General features: G+C 36.3%; 1 protein-coding gene across 4 annotated transcripts in view; it reads left to right on the top strand.

Moving 5' to 3' along the window:
• LOC127867200 (protein FAM13B-like) overlaps positions 1 to 19,594 on the top strand; it is a 96,630-nt gene that overhangs the window by 2,688 nt on the left and 74,348 nt on the right. For 3 of the 4 annotated variants that reach the window (XM_052408241.1, XM_052408243.1, XM_052408244.1), the window contains exons 2-4: positions 9,990 to 10,109; positions 16,544 to 16,733; positions 18,531 to 18,740. In XM_052408241.1, coding sequence (XP_052264201.1) covers positions 10,050 to 10,109; positions 16,544 to 16,733; positions 18,531 to 18,740 — 460 coding nt within the window. In that variant the 5' untranslated portion in view covers positions 9,990 to 10,049. Of the gene's footprint in view, positions 1 to 7,716; positions 7,796 to 9,989; positions 10,110 to 16,543; positions 16,734 to 18,530; positions 18,741 to 19,594 lie in introns of those variants that run through there. The other variant, XM_052408242.1, reaches the window with a different exon arrangement.

Genomic DNA, 19,594 nt, shown 5'->3' on the forward strand with positions numbered 1-19,594 from the left:
TTGGCTTGATACTTCACAGGTGCATTGGCTTGGACAGTAGATGACCCCTATTGAAATTGGGGTCATTAGTTTAAAGGTCAAGGTCACTGTGAAATGAAGTGTTAAATTGGATTCCGTTCAATATGTCATCAAAGTTTATTTCAAAGATATTACCTATCTGTGTACTTTTGTTTATTTCAAACATATTACACATCCGTGTAACTTTTTTCTTTTCAAATAATATATAATTAAAAGTAATCCCTGATATTTACACATCTAAAATCACAGATCACAAAGTTAAAAGACTCCAACAAACTTCATTGCAGCATATGCTGAACAATGGGTCTGGTAATGATGATGACACATATGTTAGTATTTGTTTCCACCATCACTGTTTATGCAAAATTGGGCTATTCTCTTTCTTTTTCTTTCCTTTTAACACAAAAACATCAATAACATATTAATTAATAATACTAATAAAGATAATAATAATATAACAGCTTCACAGTAATTAAAGAATATAAAATAATCATTCAAATACAAATATATTTAAAGGGATCTTTTCACGCTTTGGTAAATTGACAAAATTGAAAAAAGTTGTTTCAGATTCGCAAATTTTCGTTTTAGTTATGATATTTGTGAGGAAACAGTAATACTGAACATTTACCATGGTCTAATATAGCCATTATATGCATCTTTTGACGATTTTAAAACCTAAAAATTATAAAGCGTTGCAACGCGAAACGATTGAATAATTTGGAGAGTTCTGTTTTTGTCGTTAAATTTTGTGAAACTACGAAGATTGCTTATATAAGGTATACAATACTTCAAGTATATGTACTCAGCGGAATAGCTCAGTAGGCTAAAGCGTTTTTACTTCAGGACTCTGGCAGGACTCCAGGGGTCACTGGTTCGAAACCTGGTCCGGGCAATGTTCTTTTCCTTTTTTTAATTTTATTCTTGATTTTTTACTGGAGCTTTTACGATCCAATGTTTACATTTATCATTATAAAGCATTTAATGAATAAGTTAAAAAATGCCAAAATCTGTGAAAAGGCCCCTTTAAGTACTAATAGATGTAATTATCCTTTTCTTTGTTGCATATATTTCCTATCATGAAATTCTACATTGTTTACGTTTATAAATAGCGAACTTAGTGTCAAGGTCATCCTTTATGCACATTTTTCATCTCAAAACGGATTGACCTACTTGCTTTTGTAAGCTTAGAAAATCTGACGAATCAGCATCAAGTTTTTAAAAAGCAGTCAACCACCAGAAAATCGTCTCTTTTAGCGTAGTATTAAATGCTTCGATTCTTGAGTACAATGTATCTCGTTTATATTCATCATTTTAAATTGTTAAAAGTAAAGCTATTTTTATATTATTATATTTTTATTAAAGCACCGCATCAACACTGCAAAGTACCTTATTATATTTATGGTTCAGCCCAGTTCAATCGGGCTGACCATATGGCCGTTTTCGGCCTTTTTAACGCACAGTATATATATTAAGCAGTGTGCTCGGGCAATGGTTTTTAACTGAAGTCCCGAGGGTAAATAACCCCATTAGTCAGTAATGTCATCAAAGGATTAGTTATTGGCCTTTCACTGTGCAGATGTGTTGATCTTGATGTTCAGTAGATAATCCCTATTGAAATTTAGGTCGATGATCAAAGTCACTGTGACATTGAATGAGAAAATCATGTCCGATTGATAACTCATGAGCACATTGACCAATCAGCCTGATTTTTCGCAGGTTCATTGGCCTTGCACAATTTCCATGGGTAACTCAGCAACGACTCCTAAAACTTATTAAAGTGGCTAAATCACACTAATATGATAAGATTAACTCTTATGGTTAGTTTTGTTGCAAACAATTCTGTGTTAAGGATTGTTATGGGGGGGGGCATCTGTGTCTGACTGCATTAATTTTATTGTGAATTTATTTCAATTTGAAGTACTCAAAAGAAAACACAGACAGATAAGCAAGATATTTATTACTATCAGTAAAACCCGCCTTTATTATTAAAGCCCAAGTCTCACTATTGCTGGACCCACGAGAACCAAGATGATTTGTCAAAATTTTGTAAAGCGGTCACACTATTTCCCATGCCGCCCCCTGTTGAAACCAGTCAACAACCCAGCAGAGTCCCAGTCAACCCTGGACTAGCTTCAGTTTATCCCAGTAAAGCCCCGGCAGAGCCCCGTTTTTTTAAAAAATGCCCAGGTGGAGCCCCGGTGAAAGCCAGCAGCGTCCCGGCAGAGCCCCGGTCTACCGTAACTCACTGGTGCTATACCGGCATCAGACCCCGGCAGAGCTACGGCAACGCCCCGGTTTAATCACGGTAATGCCCAGGTGGAGCCCAGGTGAATGCCGATGGCGTCCCGGCAGAGCGTTGATTTACTGATGTACCGTAGCTATACCGGGACTCTGCCGGCATTCACCGGGGCTCCACCTGGGCACCACCGGCGACAACCCGGGCGTTGCTGTAGCTCTGCCGGGGTCTGTATGGCCCCCGGTGGAGCTACGGTGCCATCCTTGTTGTTCCCTGTGCCGTCCCAGTTGTTCCCGGTGCTGCGCCGGTTGTTGCCGGTCCTTCCTTGTGACTCCCAGAGGTATTATACATTTTAATACTTACCCAGTGTAGCCCGGGTTGTCCCCGGTCATCCCGTTTGTCCCTGGTGGAGCCCCTGTTCATCCCGGTAGAGCCCCGGTTCATCCCAGTAGAGCCTGGATCATGCAACGGGGCTCCACCGGCATCATAGTGAGACTGGACCTTAATCTTGGATGTTAAATATGTGTTGTGCGATTTTAAGTTCCATGATGCAACTGTGTCTGCATAAACATGTAGTTAAATGATGTCAAGTAAAATTCAGCATCTGCACCCTGTTTATGTTATCACTTATCAACTGATTGTCAATTACCTCCATGAAGATTATGTTGGTTATGATAATTGAATGTCATGAATGTTCAGTACCAATTTCTTGTTTAAAGGAGGTAAAGAATGGAAAATTATGAGATTGAGTTAATCATATTTTTGGTAATCAGAATGGTTTTACATTTTTGATTCTTTTTATAGCCAACTTTAAGTTTCAATCACAACTGATTTTGGCAATTTGTAACACTAACATAGCTGTAAATGAGTATGCTAGTTAGATTTTATTAAGTATGATCCCTTATGATTTTCCCATAAAGAGATCAATGGTCAATTATAAGTAAACAGGGACTATTTCGCTTCAAGTAGGAGCTTACATGTTTTCCAAACAACTCTTGTTTACCAAAAAAAATTATTTTAGGTAGTTTTATTGTCCCCTACCGGTCAGTCTGTCAGGCACACTTTTTTGGATCCTGTGATAACTTAAAAAGTTCTTCATATTTTTTCATGAAACTTAAAATATGGATAGATGGCAATACATGTATGGAGATTATGCACGTCATTTCATTTTGTTCCTACGTCAATAATTATGGTTGCTATAGCAAAAAATAAACAAATTTTTTAAAAATCTTACGATTGGCGGAGTTTCACCCGTAGGGGACCATATTGCTTGGCAGGGGTTTTCAGCCTTATATAACAGGGGCCTATTAAAGGCCCCTTCCCAATTGAAAATTTCTTTAAAATCATGCAGTTTTCCCAAAAATCCTTACTTACACCAGCTTTTTCATTTCCCAAAGCAGTAATTTTAGCGAGAATTCTTCCCAAAATGAGCAATGTCTTCCCAAAATCCATAGGCTAGGGCCTCTTCCCAATGAAGCGCGGAAAACCCCTGCTTGGCAATCTCTTGTTTAAAATGTCATGAATATATTACCTTTAAAAATGACTAATTAATACAGGTATATCTACATTCAATAAAATCCAACGTCTTATCACTGTAAGTGAACAGATCTTTTGTTTAAACACAGTCAGTGTTAATGTAGTTTTGCAGATCAATACCTTGATATGGTTATAGCAGTTACTTTGTAAGGTTGATTACGGTAGTGGCTTACAAATTATAGTCATTATTTTAACTTTTGGTTTAGGGACTTTTCTTCAACTCTGTAAAGCTGTTGACACAATAATTTACATAATTTGTATGCTCACTGTTGCATATACATTATGTACATTATCTTTACCAAAGTGAATTTTTTTTTTTTTATCCCTTTATGGATTTTTAGCGTACAATTTTGCCTATTTTTATTTTGAAGGACTTTACAGAAACTTCATTTCTGTAAAAATTTAGTTTTCCAGAAAAAATCGTTTGCTTTCTAAGTTTTGTGGATTGAAAGTGACTTATAAAAAGTATTTTGAGAAGTAGGATTTGTTCCATATTTTATTAATGTGAAATAGAAAAGATGAAATTCTCACAACTAAGTACCCGATATGTTCCATGAACCTTCTCACAAATAAAACAACTGGGCCCTAACAATACATTGATATACCACCACTGGAAAAACAGTTTTCAACAAGGATGATGTATGTACTACTGCAATAAAATGAAGTGCATGACCATATAAACTCACACATTCATGTTTGACAGCTCTTGAAGCCTGTCCTTTTATTTACTGCTTTACAAGCCTGAAGATGTGTAATTGAATTATTGCCTCATGATAACAGTGTTAACTTTCATTTACAGCGTGCTAATTTTATGAGACTTGAGATATATGCTGCATTGTTAATAATCCTCTGATGTTCTTTAGAATTTCATGTTTGACCTTATGATTATCATTGACATTGCACTGTAAAAATCATTAAATGTTTTTGAAAGCAGGTATTAAAAAAAAGAAACATTAATAAATCTAAAGAACACTAAACAAATTAAGTGCTGCATTTAAACAATTTACAATTCACTGTTGTAGAATGTTAAGTATTTGGTGAGAGCAAAAGTTATTAACATGAGTTGTGAACATTGTAACATTAAGTGTGCAAAATTGTGTAACGGTCAAAATTGACCAAATATTAGATTCTAAAAAATCAGACATTGTTTCTGACTGACCCAGTTCTGAGGTTTTGTTAGGTTATGCAGTCTTGGCTTTTTTGTTACAGATTGATGATGTTTTGTGATGATGTTATATTATCTTCCAGTGATTTTTTTCCCCAAATTAGAAAAAGAACTGGCACCAGCCCAATTGGGAAAACCCCAGACATTGGGGAAATTCGTGTCATGAAGTCTTTATACAAATGTATTTGGAAATTGGTGTATTTGATTTTTTGCTTTCATATACTTTAATAAATTATACAACTCTTGCTCGCGCGGACACGGCATGTGTGGCGGGTAGTAGGCTTTCCGTAGATAAGCCGAACTGACTTGAAATTTTCAATCACAACATTAGTCGTGAGCTAACGCTCACAACTAAAAATGACAACTAAATGTTGTCAAGTTGTCAGCATTATATTTACTTAGTTCAAGCCATAGAACTGCATAGGGTAACTAACTAAATGTTGCATTTTTTTTATGCCCCCTTTCTAAGAAAAGGGGGCATATAGTGATTGGACTGTCTGTCCGTCTGACTGTCCGTCTTTCCGTCACACTTTGCGTTTAGGTTTCGGAAAATGCTCATAACTTCTATGTCCTTTGAGATATAACCTTCATATTTGGTATGCATGTGTATATGGACAAGGCCTTTTCATGCACACAATTTTTTTTACCCCTGTGACCTTAACCTTGAACTTAGGGTCCGCGTTTAGGTTTCAAAATCTGCGTTTAGGTTTCAAAAAATGCTCATAACTTCTATGTCCCTTGAGATATAAACTTCATACTTCGTATGCATGTGTATATGGACAAGGCCTTTCCATACGCACACAAATTTTGACCTCTCTGACCTTGACCTTGAAGTTAAGGTCCGCGTTTAGGTTTGGAAATCGGCGTTTAAGTTTCGAAAAATGCTCATTACTTCTATGTCCCTTGAGATATAACCTTCATATTTGGTATGCATTTGTATATGGACAAGGCCTTTCCATACAAACAAAACTTTTTACCCCTGTGACCTTGACCTTAAACTTAGGGTCCCCGTTTAGGTTTCAAAATCTGCTTTTAGGTTTCGAAAAATGCTCATAACTTCTATGTCCCTTGAGATATAACCTTCATATTTGGTATGCATGTGTATATGGACAAGGCCTTTCCATACGCACACAACTTTTTACCCCTGTGACCTTGACATTGAGCTTAGGGTCCGCGTTTAGGTTTTGAAATCTGCGTATAGATTTCGAAAAATGCTCATAACTTCTATGTCCCTTGAGATATAAACTTCATACTTCGTATGCATGTGTATATGGACAAGGCCTTTCCATACGCACACAAATTTTGACCTCTCTGACCTTGACCTTGAAGATAAGGTCCGCGTTTAGGTTTCGAAATCTGCGTTTAAGTTTCGAAAAATGCTCATTACTTCTATGTCCCTTGAGATATAACCTTAATATTTGGTATGCATGTGTATATGGACAAGGCCTTTCCATACGCACACAAATTTTGACCCCTGTGACCTTGACCTTGAACTTATGGTCCGCGTTAAGGCTTCGAAATCTGCATTTAGGTTTTGAAAAATGCTATAACTTCTATCAAAGCCTTTATAGGGGGCATATGTCATTCTATGGTGACAGCTCTTTTTTTTATATATATATATTATTTTTTAGTTTCCTTCAACTGGGAACTATTTTGACAGCGATTATGAAATTTTTTCCTTATTAGCAAAGTGCCTTTTTCCGGTACTTAATAAAGAAGGAAAAAAATGTCTGTCTAGTAATTGCATTGTTTTGGCTGTATACATTATGCATGTAGTATGTATATTAAGATATGTTCATACCATCCCATTAAATCAAGACATGGTGAAAGACCATCTCAATTCACAGGCCAGACTCAGGTCTGCAAGGAGGAACAATTTACAGGCCAGTTGTTAATTTCACATGCCTGACAACTTTAAGTGCTAATCCAGGAGGGACATTGCAAAGTGATCTCAAAATGGGCAAAAATAGTGTGAAAAGCCTGATTAGAGTAAATGAATGTTAAATATTTGAAAAAAACAAAACCAGACAGTAAGTCAGACGATCTTGCATTTCACAATCAGCCCTTTTATATGTTCATCGGCAATGTCCGATGGGCCGATGGACTTTCAACATGTCTGTAAAGCCAGAAGTTCTCCTGCTATTTAAATACCGATAAATAAAAAAATCCCAATTTCCAGAAAAATAAATTATTTTTTTCCGAAAGAAGTATATAACAAGTATGTAACAATGTATATAACTATAATTTATATGATTGTGTTCTCCTAATTTGAATTATTATAAAGATTTATATAATATTAGTTCTCCGAAATCAGTGGACTTTAAACGCGAATTGATTTTTTTTTTTTTTTAATGGCAAGGAAATGGCCTGATGTGTCACAATTTTATGATAAAAAAATCCCAAAATTGCTATTTTACCAATTTAAATTATCCCAATTTGACCAGACTCCTTTTCCATAAATGGCTAGGAAACCCCTGCAATCACATTGTAATTTTTTGCCTTTAATATGTTTTTAATCCACACATGTACATGTAGCTAACTTGTGATAATTTATGTTTCCAAATTATAAATTGTTGATCTGCTTAAATAGTCAATGCAACATCTACTGAAAAAGTGAATGAAATCAGCCATCATCAAAATGTTTAATGCGTAATATAAAGCCATTTAAAGCTTTCTTACTCCAGATGTAAATTGAATCCCTGGATAGAACACACTTGACACTTATCTGTGAGTATAAATTAACCTTCAACTACCAGATCTAAGAGGACTGGTATGTTATTGTTTGTTTGGATATGCTCCAAGTGGAAGTTATATGGGGTGCCTTATACCCACCGAAAATGGTATTTTTACTTGACTGACTGCAAACATGTGCTTACATACATGTACATGTATATAACTAGGTTGTACTTTAAGTTCAATTTATTGTACTTTTTTCTGTGTCAATGGCATAATTTTTCTTAGTGTATAAGAAACTTGTAACAAGTGTGTTTAACAAATCTACTGAGCTCAAAAGCGGAAATTGAAAATTGTACTTTTAAGTGTGAAGAATTCATTACTGTGAGACACATTAGATAATGTACACAATTTTTAAAGCTTATGTGGAATGTCACAGATGTGTATAGTATATAATTTCTTAGTTTTCATTTGTATAATGTTATCGTTAAAATGTTCATAATACACGCTGTGACGCATGTATAGAGTTTATTTAGAGTGTAAATTTAGCCTTACAATTACATGTATATTTTTCCAAAATGACTCATATTTCATATTTGTCAATTATAAAAAATAAATGAGATTATGTACTGAGAAATTTATAGGAAATACTTTTTATTTCGCAGTATACAATGTACATGTAGAAATGAAATATACACAGAATTATATTCCTTGTTTCAAGTTACCAACATATCCTATTTAGATAATACTGGTATATCATTCGGATGATCAGTCCAGATTGTTTTTTAACCAGGTTTTCCGAAGGAAAAAACTGGTTATTAGATTGGCAAATGCGGGCGGGCTGGCTGGCGGGCGGGCGGAACAAGCTTGTCCAGGCCATAACTATGTCGTTCATTGTCAGATTTTAAAATCATGTGGCACATTTGTTCACCATCATTGGAAGATGTGCTGGCGAAAGAATTACGTCAATATCTCCAAGGTCAAGGTCACACTTTGAGTTCAAAGGTCAAAAATGGCCATAAATGAGCTTGTCCGGGCCATAACTATGTAATTGATTGTCAGATTTTAAAATCATTTGGCACATTTGTTCACCATAATTGGAAGTTTTGTCGGGCGAAAGAATTACGTCGATATCTCCAAGGTCAAGGTCACACTTTGAGTTCAAAGGTAAAAAATTGCCATAAATGAGCTTGTCCGGGCCATAACTATGTCATTGATTGTCAGATTTAAAATTATTTGGCACATTTGTTCACCATCATTGGACGGTGTGTCGCGCGAAAGAATTACGTAGATATTTTCAAGGTCAAGGTCGCCACAACTAAAAATAGATTGATTTTACAAACAAGCCCTTTATCAGACTTTTTTGATATTGAAAACCTGGTTTTGTGACAATTTTGTCCCTTGTTTAGAGATTTACCATAAGAAATGGTGTGCCCATCGTGCGTGGTACATGTACATAACACAACCAGTTTTTCATACTTTTTGGGAAAAATGGCCTGACCCCTGTGATAGGGAATTTTAAATGAAATTAAAAACATATTTTTGTGAATTAGATTGATTGCATGTTAACTTTCTTCTTTGTTATTCACCCTTTGCATGCTGGGAAATTTGTCGTCTGCTAAAATGTCGTCTGCTGAATTTCTAAAATTAGCATTTTCTTTGATTTTTTTTCAAAGAATACTATCAGAATAGCAAACAGTTTGGATCCTGATGAGACGCCAGGTTCTGTGGCGTCTCATCTGGATCCAAACTGTTTGCAAAGGCCTTTAAAATTCGGTTCCCGCACTGAAAGGGTTAAACAATAATCAAAAAGTTTTCTTCAAACACATAGTTTTGATTTGACAAAAATAGCTGGGACCATACAACACAAATGCCTCAACTTTGTAAATTGTTCCAAATTAATTTTTTCTTCATAGAAAGATTACATTGAGAGATTTAAGTTTAAAGTCATTATTGGGGAAAAGTAGCAATCTTTTAAATGGGGAATCCCCATAAACTTTTATGTCCTCAAAATCACTTAAAAATGACGTGTCCATGTCTGCCTTGAAATTCAACCAATTAAACAACAAGATAAAATTAAAAACATATATATTTTATTAGCGTTGTAATTATTTGTCAGTTTAATTTACTGTTATCTGGTTTATTGAAAATAAATATAGTAAATCTTCATTGGTTGATTATTACAGTTTTACATATGGAATTTTATTAATCAATTGGCATCCATCAATGCATACATATAAAAGTTCAAACATCATTATTTTAGCAATAACACAAATTATTATAATATAAGTAATAGTTATGGTTAGTTTGAAAAATGCCTGTATAACAGTGTACTATGATTACATCTGTTATTTTCTTCAGTGAGTGACAAATTCATGCTGTTCAGAGCAGGATCCAGGGATGCAGTAGCTGGGATAAGCAATGAAAATCCCCACCCCACATAGTGACCAACCCATCTTTGTTGCAAACAATTTATTCAATGTAAGTAACTAGTGTCCTTGTCACTTGAACTTTGACCTGACAGTTTTAGCCTGTACATAAGTGCCAGCCAGAAGACCATTTGAGCTGTGATCTTGGAAAACTGGGCTTTATTCATTAGGATTAAGTGTTGTCCCAGATTAGCCTGTGCACTATACACAGGCTAATCAGGGACCACACTTTCCGCTTTTATGGAATTTTTATGCCCCCCACCACTATAGTGGGGGACATATTGTTTTTGCCCTGTCTGTTGGTTGGTTTGTTTGTTTGTGCAAACTTTAACATTTGCAATAACTTTTGCAATATTGAAGATAGCAACTTGATATTTGGCATGCATGTGTATGTCATAGAGCTGCACATTTTGAGTGGTGAAAGGTCAAGGTCAAGGTCATCCTTTAAGGTCAAAGGTCAAATATATGGGTAAAAAAAATCGCTAATTTAATGTACACTTTTGCAGTATTGAAGATAGCAGCTTGATATTTGGCATGCATGTGTATCTCATGGAGCGGCACATTGTGAGTGGTGAAAGGTCAAGGTCAAGGTCATCATTCAAGGTCAAAGGTCAAATATAGGGGGACATAGTGTTTCACAAACACATCGCTTGTTTATTTAATATAAATGTCTTCTAAATTAAGATCAGTTCTGGCATGAAATTTTGTTTCCTATCAGCCAGTTTAATTCTTAAATGAGTTTGTTGTTTTGTCATTATAATATGTAATATCTGTTTAAGCTAATTTTTATTTATGTTTACCCATAATGACTGGTTGCACTAGATGATTTACAACATTCTGTATCGATCAATTCTGATTAATTTCAAGCCACAATAATATTATATGGATACACATAGTCTTGTTTACCGAGTTTTGTTTCCTGGCGCCTGATTGTAACAGACTCCTCATTGTTCCAGACAATGTTCTGGGTTGTGCTTGCAATGTATCACTTCCCGCATGGTAGATAGCTTATCTTACAAACTCTACAATTTTGGCAGGAACAATTTTGAAATAATTGCTGTGTTTATTTTTTTGCAGATGTAATTGTTCTGGGTATAATGTTTTTGCATTTTGGCTGCCAATTTCGTAACAAGGATGTTATTTTTCCACCCTTCGAAGGTTATATTTTTGGTTGCGCAGAAGAATATATAATAGGACAATATCCTTTGCTTACGAAGCTTGAACACTATTTGTTTGTTGGTTTGTTTATTGTTGTTATTCCAAGCACATTCTAAACAATGGATATTTAGGACAATTTTAAGGTTTTTTTCCACCAATATCTGTTTTCTGTTATTAGGTTGTTAATTTGATCCTTTATGGTAACTTATTTGTACAAGAAAGTTTTTTCTTAGCCAAAATCCAATTTAACCCTTTCCCACTCAGAAGCAAAGTGCAAATGGCTATGTGCAAACAGCATAAAACAGCAAACAGCATAAAACCAGAACAGCCTGCGAGTAGCTCGCAGTCTGTTCAGGTTTTAACCAGAACAACCTGCGAGTAGCTCGCAGTCTGTTCAGGTTTTATGCTGTTTGCTGCTCATCAGTATCTTCGGGTTGCAAATGAAGCCTTTCAAACTTGAATATATAAAGAAAGGACTTAAATGTTATTTTATTTCCTAAAGGACTTCAAATGTGTCTAAGTGCATTACTGTGTGGTAAACAATTTATCCGGAAAGTGTCGTCCCAGATAAGCCTGTGCAGACTACTGTGTCGTCCCAGATAAGCCTGTGCAGACTGCTGTGTTGTCCCAGATAAGCCTGTGCAGACTGCTGTGTCGTCCCAGATAAGCCTGTGCAGACTTATGTGTTGTCCCAGATTAGCCTGTGCAGACCAATGTGTTGTCCCAGATTAGCCTGTGCAGACCACTGTGTCGTCCCAGATAAGCCTGTGCAGACCACTGTGTTGTCCCAGATAAGCCTGTGCAGACCACTGTGTCGTCCCAGATAAGCCTGTGCAGACTGCTGTGTTGTCCCAGATAAGCCTGTGCAGACCACTGTGTTGTCCCAGATTAGCCTGTGCAGACCACTGTGTCATCCCAGATTAGTCTGTGCAGACCACTGTGTTGTCCCAGATAAGCCTGTGCAGACTGCTGTGTCGTCCCAGATTAGCCTGTGCAGACCACTGTGTCGTCTCAGATAAGCCTTTGCAGACTGCTGTGTCATCCCAGATAAGCCTGTGCAGACTAATGTGTTGTCCCAGATTAGCCTGTGCAGACCACTGTGTCGTCCCAGATTAGCCTGTGTAGACCACTGTGTCGTTCCAGATTAGCCTGTGCAGACCACTGTGTCGTCCCAGATTAGCCTGTGCAGACTACTGTGTTATCCCAGATTAGCCTGTGCAGACTACTGTGGGACAATACTTTACGCTCATACATTAAGCCCTGTTTTCCCAGAGCATGGCTCATATTAAAAAATTGTGTTGATATCAATTAATATAATCTAGGCATTATTTACGTGCAGTTTATGTGTGAGTTAGCTCTGGTTGGAAAACCATCGGGGTTAATTGCACCTAAGGACAAACCATCAGACTTGCACCTAGGAAAAACATTGGGATTGCACCTAAGGAAAAAACAATGGAATTGTACCTAAATGTAGTTGAACACCATGGGAATTGTATGTACTGTAGGGGCAAATCTTTGCAAGTCTACCTAGGAAAAAAACTTTGGCATTTTACCTTGAGAAATAACAACTGTTACGGAATTGTTTGTTACAGGGACATATCTTCAAAACTGAACCTTAGAACAAATCTGCATTGCACTTATCATATGTAGCAATTCTGCCTTGGGTCATGCTGAACACAGACAAGTTGAAACTGATATTGACATGCCAGTTCTTGAAAACTTCACTTTTAGTGCTTTACACGTATATAATACAAAATGAAGATGCTCATGGGATTTTGTGCAGATCTATACATACCTGTACAACTTAAATGCAATGTAATTGTCCTACATAGGCATCAGGACATGCATTAAAATAACAATAAAAAACTAAATGTTTCCAACTAATTACCCATAAGTTGACTGAAATTTGCACCACAAATGATTTGCAACAAATTACATGTATTACAGTGTATCTCAACTCAGATTCTTTAGGGTAATTACCTCTGACAATAAAAAAAGCATTTTCTGGATCTTACACTGAACAAACACTGTTTAATTCACTGATATTAGCAATAAATGAGGTCAAGGTGCAGTATGGGGGGCAATCCTGGTAACTTAAATTTGACTTGCGGTATGGGTGATATTCAGCTCAACTAAGCCCAACATACTCATGGTGTGATTTTGTGATCACCTTTGTGTGTTGTTTGTGGTCCGTTGTGTATTGTTCGTTGTAAATATTTGCCTTGGGAACACTAGCAGTTGGAATTGTTGCTTAATCTTCATGAAACTTGGTAAGAACATTTGACATCAATAATTTATCTGCTTAGTATGTGACTTGGTTACATGGCGTCAAACATTGGGTCACTTGGTAAAATAATAAGGAAAAGCTTGTTAACACTCAAGGGGCCAAATTTACAGTCTATTTATTTTATTTATGGTCAGAGCATTATTTATCAAGTTTGAAACTGGGTCACGTACTGACAAAAACTAGAACATGAGGTAAGAAAGAAAACGCTTGTGAATACTTCTGAAGTCATCTTTGTTTTTACAATCGTCATGAAAATTGCTCTGAACATTTGTTATCATAACTTCTTCATATAGTGAGATATGGTTCTTGTCCATTGAAGAACATGGCCGCAAGGAGGCATGACAGTTTTTCTTATTTGGTTCAAATATAGTTAAACCTATATGTGAGCCCTCTAGAAGTTACATTTTTACCCGTTCATGTACAATTTCTGGGCTGAGTTATAAAATGATTGTAGTTTGTTGCAAATAATGGCTCTCAGGTGTTTTCCTAATAAGTCTATTGTGATTTCCTTTAGTTGTCAGGTGAGCGCCTTATGGCTTTCTGCCCTCTCGCTTTAGATAAATGAGGATTGCTAAAAACATTGTATGTACGTCATAGACCATGTTATGGTCAATTTTTCATGGTATTGCGAGGTTAAGTTGTCACACTGATGTTCTGGTTAAAGAATTTATTGTGATTTATTGTAATATCATTTATGTGACATTTAATGTAAAAGAAACTTATGGTCAGTAGGTCAAATATGACTTCCTTAAAGCATCGGGGCAAAACAGTGGTCAATAGGTTGTGTTCCATGTAGTCTAACTTCTAGGTGTGCATGCACTGTGGCAGCTAAGGATGAAGGTACTGTGTTCGATGTAGGATTATTTTGTTTGTGTTATGGTTAAAGTAAGTTTCAAACCTGGGCATTTAATATTTATGTGACTGGTCTAAGCTGCTTTGAGCATATAATTGAGTGGCTAGCTGTTATATTAGACAATATTTTTTACTTCCATTGTCATACACATGTTGTTTTTATGCTCCCCTAAAAATTTTTGGGGGGAGCATATAGTCGCCGCTTTGTCTGTCCGTCTGTGTGTCCGTCCGTGCACAATTTTTGGCCAGGCTATTTCTCAGCAATTAATGGCCGGAATTCAATGAAACTTTATGGGAAGCTTCACTTCCAAGAGGAGATGTGCATATTATCAGCTGGTTCTGGTCGGATGATTTTTTACAGAGTTATGGCCCTTTGAAATTTTCCATTAACTGTACATATAGTGCAATTCTTGTCCGGGCTATTTCTCAGCAACTAATGACCGGAATTCCATGAAACTTTATGGGAAGCTTCACTACCAAGAGGAGATGTGCATGTTATCAGCGGGTTATGGACGGATGATACTGTGCCCTCAAGACGTTTCCTTATATCTGAATATATAGTGCAATGTTGTGACAAAAAAACAACTTTGGGGAGCATCACCCGTCTCCGACAGTTTCTTGTTTGAAAGGCTGCAGAAGTTTTAAAATTAGCAGGTATTTGCATGATAACATTTAAACTCAATAGATATTTAATTTAATTATTTCACTACATGCTTGTGTACCAAAATAAATTATAAAAAGTATTTGTAATGTTTTTATTTTATAATACTAAAGGGACTGAGTAAAGTATTTTTTACAACAATTTAAGCAAACTAAATGATAAAAATCAATAGTTGTAGATTTGTAACCACCACATAACGTAGCTGGTAATCAACATTTCTTGGTGTATGAACACAAAATCAGCATGAGTTTGGTATGTTGTTAATGGAATAATGTTGTTCATAGTGAAGAACACAATGTTTTGTGACAGGTCCTGTCTAGCATTGTCATATGATACCATGTCACTGAAAAATCTATCATTTTGTTCATAATATTCCTTTTTTGCACATGATGAAATGGATTAAAGGTTGTCTTTAACAATGAAGGATATTATTTAAATTGTAATGTGCTAAACTTGCTTGATTTCTAGCATAGAAATCAACACCATTCATTATCACAGGTTGTTAGCATGTTGCTATGATGTTAATTAGTAAAAACATCATTTTGAATGAAAAATAATCAAATTAGAACGAAATATCAACTTCTCTGAAAAATCTTTTTCACTATTAAATATATATGTAGCAAGGTATTCAACTCAAAATGACTTAACCCTTTGCATGCTGGGAAATTTGTCGTCTGCTAAAATGTTGTCTGCTCAATTTCTTAAATTAACATTTTCTTCGATTTTTTTCAAAGAATACTATCAGAATAGCAAACAGTTCGGATCCTGATGAGACGCCACGTTTTGTGGCGTCTCATCTGGATCCAAACTGTTTGCAAAGGCCTTCAAAATTCGGTTCCCGCACTGAAAGGGTTAAACAGAGTTCATTGCTTTGAACAGCCATAATTTCATCAATTGTGCAACGATTTCCATGAACTCTGTCTTATTCATAGCCACACACTAACCACTTGTGTTCATTATATAATTCTTCAATAAGAACAGAATGTCACTTAGGTAAGCACCATTTCTAGCAGTATATATGCCAACTCTTAGGTATTCTTATTTAGTCTTAGACTATTCTTTATGCATTTGTCTAATAGTGGGTTTGTGAATAGGGGCACAGGTGAGTCCGTTAATCATTTTGTACACAGGTGAAAGTTATGTAACTGCTTCTTTAAATGTTATCATTGATTTCTGTTTTAAAATGCATTAACAACAGTATTATGTTTCTGTTTTTAAATGCATTTGCAAAAATGCACTTTTCTGTGATAAAGTGCATGCACAACATCGTAGAATGTGTGTTTGAATCAGTGTTCTCAAAAGTGTAGTTTTCTGTTTTAAATTGAATTCACAACAGTGAAGTTTTCTTTCTTTTATTCCATTCACAATAGTGTAGTTTTTGTGTTAAATTGAAATCTCAACAACAATATAATTTTTGTTTCTAAATGCATTCAAAACAGTGTGGTATTGTGTAGTTTAGTTGAATTCATAACAGTGTACTTTTCTGTGTTTAATTGCATTCATGGCAGTGTAGTTTTGTGTATTGTAGACACAGCCACTGAGATCGGATGCATCCATGGATAGAAACAAGAAGATTGTAAATGTAGGCCTAAAACGTCCGGTACCGCAAGGTGCCCGAACGTTTGGAGTCCCGCTTTCTGACCTCGTTAGTCGAGCACCCAAGGGATACCGCGTGCCGTTCATCGTGAAGAAGATCTGCTCCCATATCCAACACCATGGTAAGAAGAACCTCATAGGAATTGCTGTATATGACAACATTTTACATAAAATTTTGCACATTTACTGAAGATATGAATTTTGGGCATTGGTAATTTTTTTAGTGAATTATTGTTTAAATACCTTGAGCTTTAAATTACTTGCCAATTTATCAGTGTTGGCGTTATGCTCTGGTTAAGGTATATGTGCAACATCTTCATGTCACAGTTTCTACTACAGTTATTCAGTTACTTTAAACCTATTTATTTTAGCTCCATTACATAGAAAGCCTAAGGCTTATTTGAAAAGCTCTCAAGTCAGTATCCTGGGACTAGAACCAGGAACTGGGACTTTGTGTCTATGGGGGAGATATAATGAACGCACCCACAATGGGGATTAAACCTGTGACCTCCCGGTCGCTAGGCGGTTACCATGTCCACTAGCAACATATATCTTAGGGAGTATAACGTGAAATCACTGACCAATGCCTAGCCCATTGACCTTAATTTAAGCAGAATTATGCCTGGTTTGTACTAAGAATACTCGGTTAAAGTTTGCTTACACAAACTATATCTCTCTTGCTACTACCTATATTCATTTAAGCTTTTAATTTGTTTTTGTGGTCAGCATTATGTATGGTTGCTGACAGAAAATTGCAGAAAATGTACGTTATACATCATAAAGTGGAAGAACAGTCAAGAATGCTGTATTTTGACAACTCCTAAACAATTTTTTCTTTCTTTTCATTCGTTACCAAGCGTCTTATAGAGTTGCAGAATTTATTCAAAATAAGCCGTAGTTAAGAACTGATGAATTGCAGCTGATTTACTTTTTGTAGGGCATCATGTAATTTTTCCAGTAATACATCTATTGATTTTTTCAGCAGATATGAAATGCAATAATTAAGGGAATAGTGACTGTGATCGCAGGGATGAAAGTAAGACGATTTATATTGTATAGGATAGACACTGCAAAATTGAATGACGGGAAGGATAAAATGTTCTAAGTGCGATGTAAGCCATTTTGTGGGTGGTCACTATCATAGGGAAGAAAAAGCACAGAAAAGATAGTTGTAAATAAAAAGCAATTCAAATTAAGGATATTGAAAATAACATTCATCCACTGTATATTACTGGATTAATATGAGCTGGATTTAATGCATGTGCATAAAGTGTCGTCCCAGGTTAGCCTGCACAGTTTGCACAGGCTAATCAGGTAGAACACTTTCTGCTTGTATTGTTATCTTTGTTAAAGGCAATTTCTTCATTCCTAACGTCATTTATTACCCTGTGAGGACTGCACGGCCTAATCTGGGATGTCACTTTCCATACATGCACTAACTCTTTCAGTGCTGGAACCAAACTTTGAAGGCTTTTGCAAACAGTTTGGATCCAGATGAGACGCCACAGAATGTGGCGTCTCATCAGGATCCAAACTGTTTGCTATTCTGATAGTATTCTTTGAAAAAAATCAAAGAAAATGCTAATTTTAGAAATTCAGCAGATGACATTTTAGCAGACAACAAATTTCCCAGCATGCAAAGGGCTAAGTGCAGTTTTCCCAGTGCATAGCTCACATACATAGTACAGGAATGGACAAGGAGGGCGTATATAAATAACAAGGAATAAGAATTGGGGATTTTAGAAGTTAGAGTGATCCAAGGATAAATAATGTTCAAAATAACGATGATCCACTGTATATGACTGGATTTATATCAACGTACTACTGCAATGAACTCGGTTGAATATAAATAACAAGGAATAAGGATAAAGGATGAGATGACCCACTGTATATTACTAGTTAACATATACATATTACAGGAATTAATGAGGAGGGCATATTCCGGCTGAGTGGAAGCCATGCCACGATGGAGAGGCTGAGGGCCCAGTTTGATCTGCGCGGGGACGCCAGCCTTGAGGAGTGCGGGGACATCATGGCCATCGCGGGCATGCTCAAGGTGTTCCTAAGGGAGATGCCAGAGGCCACCATACCTGACAGAATGACCGCTCAGTTCCTTGCCATACATGAAAGTAGGACTTCAACCTTTTACTGTTCAGATAACCACTTTGATGTGTTTGTTGTCCCTTAGAAAATTCCTGACACAATGACGTCCCAGTTCCTTGCCATACATGAAAGTAGGGATTAAACTTTTACTGCTCAGATACCCACTTTGATTTGTTTGTAATCCCTTAGAAAATTCCTGACACTCTGACTGCCTAGTTCTTGGCCATACATGAAAGTAGGACTTGAACCCTTTTCAGTTCCGATACCAAGTTTGATGTGTTTGTAGTCCCTTAAAAAATTCCTGACACAATGACATCCCAGTTCCTTGCCTTAAATGAAAGTGGGACTTTTAGTGAATGTAGTGAATTTGTTTGTATTTTGGGAAAACTGAGCTGAATTCATGTGAGTGAAGTGTCGTCCCTGTATAGCCTGTGCAGCTAATATGGGCGGCACTTAATCCTTTGCATGCTGGGAAATTTGTCGTCTGCTAAAATGTCTTCTGCTGAATTTCTAAAATTAGCGTTTTCTTCGATTTTTTTCAAAGAACACTATCAGAATAGCAAACAGTTTGGATCCTGATGAGACGCCACGTTCTGTGGCGTCTCATCTGGATCCAAACTGTTTGCAAAGGCCTTCAAAATTCGGTTCCCGCACTGAAAGAGTTAATGCATATGCCTTACGCCCAGTTTTCCTCAGAACAAGGCTCATTTTATTGAGTTAAATGTTTTTTGGTCTAAGAATGCAATATTGAATACAATGCTAAGGTTGACAGATGTAAGTGGAATGTTAAGTGTTTGGTCTGCTGAGTTTGTGTTATTGACTCCAACAGTTTTTGTCTAGTTTTTATCACCAGTGCAATAAGAAAGTATTGCCCTTGAAC

This window comes from Dreissena polymorpha, chromosome 2 (genome assembly GCF_020536995.1).
Source record: "Dreissena polymorpha isolate Duluth1 chromosome 2, UMN_Dpol_1.0, whole genome shotgun sequence".
NCBI classification, from domain to species: domain Eukaryota; kingdom Metazoa; phylum Mollusca; class Bivalvia; order Myida; family Dreissenidae; genus Dreissena; species Dreissena polymorpha.